The sequence below is a fragment of the Mastomys coucha genome, unplaced genomic scaffold (genome assembly GCF_008632895.1).
Source record: "Mastomys coucha isolate ucsf_1 unplaced genomic scaffold, UCSF_Mcou_1 pScaffold20, whole genome shotgun sequence".
NCBI classification, from domain to species: domain Eukaryota; kingdom Metazoa; phylum Chordata; class Mammalia; order Rodentia; family Muridae; genus Mastomys; species Mastomys coucha.
In genome coordinates, this window is record NW_022196903.1 from 13,826,259 (window position 1) to 13,837,026 (window position 10,768).

General features: G+C 36.4%; 1 protein-coding gene across 4 annotated transcripts in view; it reads left to right on the top strand.

Annotated features, from left to right (window-relative positions):
* Cftr (CF transmembrane conductance regulator) overlaps nucleotides 1-10,768 on the top strand; it is a 156,162-nt gene that overhangs the window by 67,496 nt on the left and 77,898 nt on the right. For all 4 annotated transcript variants that reach the window (XR_004121891.1, XM_031381240.1, XM_031381242.1 and 1 more), the window contains exon 12: nucleotides 2,579-2,770. Coding sequence is in view for 3 of the 4 variants with exons in the window: in XM_031381240.1 (XP_031237100.1) it covers nucleotides 2,579-2,770 (192 nt within the window). In the remaining variant the exon portion in view is untranslated. The remainder of the gene's footprint in view (nucleotides 1-2,578; nucleotides 2,771-10,768) is intronic.

A 10,768-nucleotide genomic window follows, 5' to 3' on the forward strand; every position in this document is an offset into this window, starting at 1 on the left:
AAATCCACCTGCCTCTGCCTCCCAAGTGCTGGGATTAAAGGCGTGCGCCACCACCGCCCGGCTTGAAAGTTAATTTTATACCTCTCAATTTGATAGTTTATTATTTAAGACTTAAATAGAACCTAATAATCTTTTTTTTATTAGATATTTTCTTTATTACATGTCATATGATTTTTCTTTTCCTAGTTTCCCCTCCCAGGAACAAACAAACAAAAACAAGAACAAGCCCCTGTTGCCTCCCCCCTCCCCATGCTCACTACCCCACCCTCTCCCACTTATTGGCCCTGGCATTCCCCTACACTGGGGCACAGAACCTTCACAGGGCCAAGGACCTCTCCTCCCATTGATGATTGATTTTGCAATCCTCTACTATTCACATGCTGCCAGAACAATCAGTCCCACCATGTATACTTCTTGGTTGGTGGTTGAGTCCCTAGGAGCTCTGAGAGAACCTAATAACCTTATATGTTATACCCTTATATATTTACAGAGATTTTCTGTAGGTATCTTTGGAGTAGCATGTCTATGTATTGAAGTTCTATAGTCCCTGATTATAGAAAATTTTACAAGATATGTAGCTAAGTGAGAAAACAAAAACATTTTTGTGTGGTATGCTACATTCTACTCAAGGATACTAAACTATATTATTATTTTCCTTAAAGTCTATATTTTGTTCTATTGGATACATTTATAATATTTATATATGCTTCATATTTCATTTATTCTTTACATTTTCTTCACTCATAAGGAGCTTGAATAAAATCAGTATTTTTCCTTCTCCTGCTACCCATTTTCATTATACTAAATGGTACAGTAGATTAAGAGCACTTTCTGTGTAAGCACAGGGACCTGAACTTGAATTCCAAGCTCCCATATTAGGTGCACCCATAACCCTACATTGAGAGGCTGAGATAGTTGGATCATAGGATCTCACTGGCAGTCAGTGTAGCTGAAACTGTGAGCTTCCATTCATTAAGACACTTGGTTTGCCTCAAGCAATAAGAAGAGACATACCTAATATCCTGCTCTGGCCTCTACATGCACACATAAGGGTAGAGGTGTCCACATGTTCACATTGTAGTGCTCTCTGTCTCTCTGTCTTTGTCTCTGTCTTTCTCTCTCTCTGTCTCTCTCTCTCTCTCTCTCTCTCTCTCTCATACACACACAAAAATTTGAAATCCAGCTTTTCTTTTTACTTTTCTTGTAGTTTTTTAGAAATCATTTATTAGGTTTTTCATTAGATATTTTCTTTATTTACATTTCAAATATTATCCCCTTTCCTTGTTTCTCCTCTGAAAATCCCCATCCCCTCCCTCCCTCTCCTGCTGCTCACTAACCCACCCACTCCTGCTTCCCTGTCTTGGCATTCCTCTATACTGGGGCATCAAGCTTTCAGAGGACCAAGGACCTCTCCTTTCATTGATGTCCCACAGGCCATCCTCTGCTACATATGCGGCTGGAGCCATTGTTGGTGGTTTAGTCCCTGGGAGCTCTGGGGGTACTGGTTGGTTCATATTGTTGGTCCTCCTATGGGGTTGCAAACCCCTTCAGCTCCTTCAGTCCTTCCTGTAGCGCCTCCATTGGGAACCCTGTGCTCAGTCTAATGGTTGACTGAGAGCATCCACCTCTATATTTGTCAGGCACTGGCAGAGCCTCTCAGGAGACAACTATATCAGGTTCCTGTCAGCAAGCACTTGTTGGCATCCACAATACTGTCTGGATTTGGTAACTATATGGGATGGATCCTCAGATGGACCAGTCTCTGGATGGCCTTTCCTTCAGTTTCTGGTCCACACTTTGTCTCTGTATCTCGTCTCATGTGTATTTTGATCCCCCTTCTAAGAAGGATCCAGCTTTTCTTAAGATTAACAAATTCTCTATACCACATCCTTCTCTGTTGCCTGTTTTATACATACTGGTTTTTCACTTAGGACCCCTCTTATGAGGGCACATAGCATTTAAGTTCTTTTCTTCCTTTTCCATTTTTATAGTTACACAATGAAAACTTTTAAAAACACATATGTTTTTAACATTTCTTAAAGATGGAAGCAAATTTTCATACTGAAAAGATGAAAGTACTTTCTAATTTTGCACAAATAATATTGATAAGTGTTTAATGACAGTTCTTTTAGTTATCTCTTAGGTTATCATAAACATGAAAAAAGGCTATCTGAATATGCTTTTTCTTTTTAGATTCTGACTGAATCTATGTTAATTTATTGTGATAAACGCTCTCATATAATTAGAGCATAGAGGCAGCACATAGCCCCATGAACCCTCAACAAGTGTTCCCTGTAACCAGTCTCCTACCTCTGCAAATTAATCCCAGCAATTTAAGTAGGGGCTCACTCTTCTTTGTGAACCTTAATCCTGAATATAGCATCTGTGTTACCCAGGTCTCTTTCGTTCCTTGTCTTTTTTATGCCTAGGAAAGTCCCTGTATCCTGCAGTACTAAAACATGTTTAATCAAGTGAGTTAGACTCTTTAAACATTGCAAGACTTCTGATTGGAAAAAGTGGAGGCAAGGAAAAGATAAGAAATTTGATCAAACAATTTAGCAATTATTTTTATTTGTAGACATCACTCCTGATGATGATTTTGGGAGAACTGGAAGCTTCTGAGGGAATTATTAAGCACAGTGGAAGAGTTTCATTCTGCTCTCAATTTTCTTGGATTATGCCGGGTACTATCAAAGAAAATATCATCTTTGGTGTTTCCTATGATGAATACAGATATAAGAGCATTGTCAAAGCTTGCCAACTACAGGAGGTAAGCATATGTATGAAAAAAATGCTGATTGTATTAGCTACTTGTGTCATTGTTGTGGTAAAATACCTTGACTATTCACCTTGAAAAAGGGTTTATTTTAAATTTTGTTCAGGGAAGATACTGTCCATCTTGGCAAAGAAGGGACAGGAATGGGAGAATGGCTAGACATGTATCCATTTTCAGGAAGCAGACAGCCAACAGGAAGTGGGGATTCAAGGCCCACTTCTAGTAGCTTACTTTCTGCAGTAAAACTCCACCTCCTAAACACTGTGTAACCTTCCCTAGTGTACCACCAACTGAATGTGTTCAAACACATGAGCCCACTGTGGGTATTTCACATTTAAACCACCACATAGATTATGTTCATTCAATCTTCAGACTAACCAAATGACATATCTAGTTTTCTATTAAGTTAATGCATATATATCAAGGATCTCTCTAGGAGTAAGCTGGAGTAGGTGGGTCAGTGAATAAAACCATGACTCCTACTTTAAGTTTGCAAATTTATAAATAAAGATGCAGTTTTTTTTCTTTTAAGTATGTTTGGGTATTATAAAAATAAAAATTCCTTATGCATGGGGTGTGGTACTTCATGATTGCAATCCCAATACTCAGGTGACTGAAGCAAAAAGGTCACCAAGTTGAAGCCAGTCTCAGCTGTATAATGAGTTCTAGGACAGCCTGGATTACATGGTAGGATCATGCTAAAAACAAACAAGCCAAAAGTCTTTACGAATTCATAGTAATATTTTGTGTAAACTTTGAGACCACAGTGAAAAGAGAAGCTATCCTAAAACATTGGGTTAACCTTGAAGAGGATAACCATGCTTTTCCAAAAGTCCTTCTTTTACAACACATAGGTTGATGTATTTTGGGTTTGTTACCAGATCTGTTTTTAGAAGAGTTTTTTGGGCAAAAATTGGAGGGAGTGATAGGTTTTACTTGGCTTATTTTGGGGGTGGTAGGGGTGAGGTAGGGTGGTACTTTCTTGCTAGATTTAGATTTTGCTCTGAATATGTATTTTCCCATAGAAATGATTTTACAGATGATATTTTGACGAACCAAAGTCAATATACAACATATATATAATTCAAATATAACATTTATACATTACTGCTAATAAATTTAGAGCTGTGTGTCTCTCCTCCATGCAACAAGTATTTACAACATTCTGAACATGGGTAGGTCATTGGAATGTTTAGATGAAATAGATTGTGTATATTTTTAAAGCTTATAAAGTATATCTCAATAAAATAATAAAAGAAGGAAAAGCAAAATATATTGCTCTTTCTTTTGGATGCAAGGATATATTACAATTATTTTATAATGTATGATTCACTGTGTTTTAGTATAGTTACAGTGGTACAATGATGACCACTCTTTTAGAACTTCTAAAGAGAAACTCCATATTCATTAATAGTCAAATTCTATTTTTTGTATGTTTGCCAACTCTAAGCAACCACTAATCTATCGCCATAAATTCTCCTGATCCTTTTTTTTTTACATTTTACATAAAGGAAATTTATTGAGAATTTCATAAATATATCCAGTATATGTTTTATCTAATCCATATCACACTATCTTTCCTTTAACTTCTTCCAGACTCCCTTCAACCACTTCACCCATCCACATCTACACTCTAACTTAACCTTCAGAGTTCAGTCCATCATCCTAGTGAATGGCCTTATACCCATGCTATGCTGGCAGCTCTAAAGAAATTTTAATGTAGAAGTAATTAGTTTTCATCTACTTAGACTTGCTGAGCTTTACACAGTATCCCAAAGAGTGATAGAAACAGACCAATAATGAATTTAGTTGAAAATGGAAAAAAAAGGGGGGGAATGTTTTAGGAGTAAAAAGAAGAAACAGAGACTCCATCAGGGTCTGCCCAAAGAATAGCAGCCCCCATATGCAGAAAAGGGTAATAATATTCCTGATCGGGTGATTCTCTATAGAATTCTGAGAATCATAAGAAAAGCTTATGGCCCCAAGAATTCTTTATTAGGAACTTTGGAACAATGAAAAAGAAAGAGAGAAAGTCAGATAAGATTTAAGAAGTAAAAAATGGGATATGATTGTTTAGAGTGAATGAGGAGGTAGCTGACCAATGGAGCACTTGATATAAAATCCTTTCATTAAACACTAAGTTATTTTTGCTTCTTTTGAAATATAGAATAATATCACTACAGAGAAAAGCAGGAAAAATACTTTGAGAGCAAGTTGTTTTTAGTAAGTGAATTCTGTGGTGACAAACTGGTTAAGGATGAGAAGAGCCTCGAAACCAAAGAATAATAAAAAGGCATTGATATGATATTAATATTGACAAAAGTGGTCATGGAGAAGATGATAACAATAGCATTTTAAATTTTTGGCTTACATGACATAGTCAACAAAATTTAGGTATCTATGGAAGAAATTAAAATGACAGAAAGCCTGGAGGTTTGGAATGTGGATGCATTGGCTTCAGTGTCAGTGAGAACTGGTAGTCACCCCACTTTAGTGTTTCTTCAGACACTACCCCCCCAAAAAAACTATTTGTATCATTCCTTTATGTCAAACTGTTTTGGTTTGATTTCCAATGTCATGATTTTGACCAAAAACAACTTAGGTGATTAAAGGGATAATGCGTCTTATACTTCCTGGTCACAGTTGCTCATTGGTGAAGTCAGAGTAAGGAACTCAAAAGCAGGAACTTGAAGCAGAAACTAAGAAGAATACTGTTTTCTCATTTGTTCTTTGTCTTGCTAGCAGACTTATGCTTAGCTAGCTTTCTCTTACAAATTAGGTGCCAGGAAGTGGTACCGCCCAAAGATAGGCTGGGCCCTCCTACATCAGCTAGCAATCTAGACAATTCCCCACAGATAGGCACAGGCCAGTTGGTCTAGAAAATGTTTCTTCCCAGGTGACTATAGGCTCTGTTCAATTGACAATAAAAACTGTCTACTTTAGGAGAGTCAAGGTGGATACCAAATGAAAGCTTAACCACTTCTCATATGAAAGATTTATATGATAAATTTTGGGGAAACAAACTTAAGGTTCTAATTTCTGTATGCTATGGCAGTTGTTGGGTTAAAGTCAGTGGTGAGATTTGAACCTACTTGGATAAGTCAGGAAGCCTGTCTCTAAGAAAAGACTTCTTGAAGAAGAAGTCAAAAAGAAAGGTAACATTATGTATAATAGAAAATAAACAGAAACTTGGGTGTGAAACCACCTATTACAGGGATTATAAGCATCTTTATAGAGCCATGATGCCGTTAAAGAGAATGAGTGAGCAGAGATGGATTTAGGGAGCCAGACCTGAGAGGTTTATCCTAGAGAACTATTAGCAAGAGTGCTGTGAGAGCTTTGAAGTCCATTCCTGTCATTCTGGGATGATGGAGAGCAGGATTAAGATGGATATCACATGAATCTTAGCACAGCATACATAGCATATATTTTGAAATTGTACAAAGCTGGGTCATAAGGTTACTTAACTTGTCCCAATACTGGGGTTTTTCCCTTTACAATATGAAGCTAATATTGCCTATTCTATAGCTTTTGTAGAGTGCTCTAGTACATAGAAAGTTCATCATAAATAAAGCATCCATTATTATTATTACTGTCATCATCATTGTCAATACTGTTCTGTTCACTATTGTGGCTAGAAGAAGGGAGACTAATAGAAAATGATTTCAGTTACACATATTATTATGGTCATGATGGACAAGAAGAGACAAAAGTTAGGTAAAAGAATTGTGGGAATATAGGAAGTTATTATGCAATTTTTATTCATTGGAAAGGATATCAGTGAAAAAATGGTTATTCATGGAGAATAAGATATTTCTGCAAATAATGTTTTTAAAGGGGTATAAATTGGTTCAAGATTAAGAGATCTGAGATCTTTAAAACAACAATCAGAAAATGGACAGGTTTAGGTCATGGCTTCAAGAAGGACACAGAGTGAACAAGGTAGAAGGATCACAGATGTGGCTGACAAAGAACAATGGAGGGTACCACTAGGAAGGGCTTAAATAGTTATGAAATAGTTATACTCTCTATTTTTTCTTTTTTAACGTATTTCATACATAGATCTTCAATTACTTCTAGACCATTTCCTGTTGTTATGCTTTCAAAGATTACTTCACTTTTACTGCTCTCCAAAACTTCTCATTAACTGTGAAAGTGTCGTCTGCCTAGCCTCCTCCATTGTAGAGACTGAACTTGGGGTCTTGCCTAAGCTCTATCATTATATGCCTAGTTAGTCCCCAGACCCTCAGGGTTTCTTTAACTGTTTTCATGCATTCCATTTTGTCTGTCTGTCAATGCTATTTTCTGAGTGTTATCTAGGTTCTGTCTTTTATTTTAGTTTTAGTTTTAGTTTTAAGACTGTCCTATCACTCTCAGGCATGCCCTCTACCCTGCTCTCATTGAAATTAACAGCCTCTTTTTCTTTAAGTGTTGTTACTTAGACTGCTCTCAGCACTCCTTAGTTGCCTGAACTTTTCCCCCTCTACATTAAAAAAGCCCATTGGTGTCATTGTTGTTGATTGTACCTTTAATTTGCAAATTACCCTTCTTTTTCTTAGTTAAATAAAATGTGAAGTAAAACTTTTTTTTTAATTTTAAAGAATCCCTAAATATTTGTTCCTTTTTGTCCCACTGCTTTTTGCCATGAGTTAGAACTTTTTAGTTACCATATGAAAGGCTTTTTTCTTAAATCCCTTTGCTCTTTAAAATAGCAAATGTAGTATTACAATGAGCTAAGTCCATGCTGTGGTGTTATCTTCTGAACCACAGAGCAAAGTTCTGGACACAACAACTCTAAAAATGCTATTTTAATTCAGCCTATCTAGTGTTCTGATAAAATAGTAAATTTTTTCCTGGGTGTGACTGTTTTGGAAATGGTTTGAGGTAAAAGGTTGTTGGGAGAATTTTGCTCAGAAAAGGTTCTGTGAGTGTCATGGTCTCAGAATCTGAGCAGATTTTTTTTTCTTGAATGAACACCCTTTCTGGAAGCTTGGAATGGTTGTGCTTGTCTGACTGTAATGAAAAGCATCAGGAGTCTCCTGTGTGCAGTGACTGAAGCCTCCATGTTTGTTTCTGTAATATAAATACACATTTGGTCAGCTGCAGAAGGAACCTCATATACTAAAACCCTTTGTCTTCTTAGATAAATAAAATGTTCAGTAAAACTTTTTTTTTTAATTTTAAAGAATCCCTAAGTCTTTGTTCCTTTTTTCTACTACTTTTTGCCATATATACATATACATACACATATGCACACATACATATACATACATACATAGATACATACACACATACATTTATATACATACATGCATGCATCCATACATATAATGAAGATTTTGCCTCTTAGGAATGGAGGAATTTTGATCACAGGAACACAATATACCTACAGAGTCCTCAATGGCTTAGCAGCTGGCACCAACACAATCCCTCAGCATAATCTGTGGGTGGTCCCTCTTGCCAAATTCAAACACTCATGACTGCTTGCATTTTGACTGCTGAAGTTAATCTGTTTCTGAGTGTGCTGAATCAAGGCTTGGAATTAAAGATGGGGATGGAATATTCCTCCTCATGCTTGTGTTTTTGTTCAACTCTAAGATCTTCAAAGTACCCCATGTGTCATGATGCTCAGCGTCATAGGAGTAGGCAGCTGTGTGTGAGTGTGGAAGGGCAAAACATGCACAACATATTTCACATAGTTTTCTGATTTCAGTCTGTTGTTGGAAGTTATTCACTAGATGATACAGCTAAAGGCTTTATCAAGGGGGAAGGGCACACTGGTTCTGTTGGTAGAATAATTTTTACAATGCAGTCTCAAATAAGTTATGTTGGTATTTTTTTACTTTTAACCTCTTGTTTGGGAAAATCCCTATGCTCTGCTTTATAAAAATGAATTTTAGAGTCTAGACTTTTAGGTGAATTGTGTCACTGCAAAACACTGTTCTGCATCCTTGTGTCCATTGGCTGTCTCTTCATTTTCCTCCGTGGGCCTTTAGGGTTTTCTTGACACATTTCTTTTCAGTGCCCAGCATTAGGGACTGTGTTAGCTTTAAAAGAAGTAGTATGATTTAACTCTAGTTGAATAACATGTCTTATGAAATTATAGTCCTCTTTCAGTATTGAGGGAGAGAGAGAGAGAGCTTACACTATTCTCTCTCCCACCTTCCCTGCCCCACATAGCTCCAATGACAAGAAAATTCTGGACAGGTCAATGTTTGGGTAATAAGTGACTTGATGGTCTTTATTCTGTCACTCTTATAAAAGTACCTGGGTTTGGAGAGGTAACTAACATTTATAATAGTTTATGGTGGGGAGTAAGGATGGGAAATGTGCAAAGGAGTTCAGGGGCTTAGGACATGTAATCAGTTTCCACAAAATTATTGTGATGCTTTTTGAAACCACAAAATGATCCTCATCAAGTAAGTATCTGCCACGGCAGCCATTACACATGCACTGCAGCAAAAATATTTACTATGTAAGCTGAAGAAGGAGAAATCTTGAATGTTTTTCTCTTCTATAGCTGCTTAGTGGTTTTTGTATTTAACTTGCTAGAGAAAATACTGAGAAGAAACTTGCCAAGAATCCAATAAAACATTAAAAAAAAAAAAAAAAAAAGAAGAACCTTGGGAGAGAAATTGGCAAGATGTAATGAAAAAGTTGGGAGGGGAAATAAGCTGAGAAATGAGGGTGTTCTGGAAAATAAATTCCACCATAGAGATTGCACATGACTAACTGAATTTGAATTTGACCTCTGGCTCTCCATGTTCTGCACGACTAACCTATGAGAAGGTGAGACTTAAACCTTTGAATAGTCAATTTACCAAGTTGGATAATTCACAACTTTACAGTTAGAAGTAATGAGAAGATAAAGGTGTCATAGGACTCAGCATTTGTACTAGCTCAGACATAATGCATATCTAAAGCAGATATTTGAAACACATTGAACTATGTCCCTTTCAACGAGAATAAATCACATTGACTGTACCATGAACTACCTATAATTGTCTGCTTATACATGGTTAGGAAACACTGGATATTATTTACTGTAATGAGGCCAAGAATACTTTATAGAACTACTGAACCAGAACTAAATGGGAATGCCATAGTATTTTATAGACTGAACTGATATTTTCACTTCATTTGAGCCTTGGAACTTAAAAAGTAAATACTAGTTAAGGTTTCGGGAAAGAGCATCCATGGCAGCACTGTGCTGAGCACTAGCATGAACTGGCCCATGGTGTTGTCACTTCTGATTTATTTAGTGACAGCTTTACCAAGAGTTTGCAGTCAGAGTGAAAATGTGCTGATTTCAAAGTGCAGATTAGGCTTTAGGCCCTAAGAGCATCAAGTTCCAGAGCTAATTATCAGGTTAACACACCAGAGTCCTTAAGTCATGAAAACCAAAATAGCACCAGAATAGCCACTCCTAGTGAGATTTGGTGAAGTCAACAGAGCAGTAGGATATGAACATAATTATAACTGTCTGAACAGATTACCTCATGAGTAGACTGTGAAACTATGACATGTAAGCCTGGCCTTCATATTTAAAACAAAAGATTTAACAATAGGAAAACTTCCAAAGATAAAAATAATTTTATACAATCCTTATTATGTATTTTCAGTTTCTACCTTTTGTAGAAAATTCAGATTCAGAGTTTTCTATATTTAGATGATGAATAGTTGTATTATAAACCAAGAAAAAATTAAAATATAATTTTAGATGCAAGATGGCGCTCAGAAATCCCTGGCTAAATTTCACATTTGTGGCAAAAAATTGACATTTTCATCAGAATTGTAACTCTATAGATGTTCATAAAAGCTTACCTAAAGAAGGCGTCCTGATGTTTTCTAAATTGAATGGGAAGTCTTCCTTAGACAGTGAAAGATACTAACACTGACAGCTGTTAGAAGTAACTCTATAAGGACAGGATAAGTGTTTATATATGTTGCTTATTTTTGGTTTAGATTGATGAAGTAAAAAAGAAATTAATC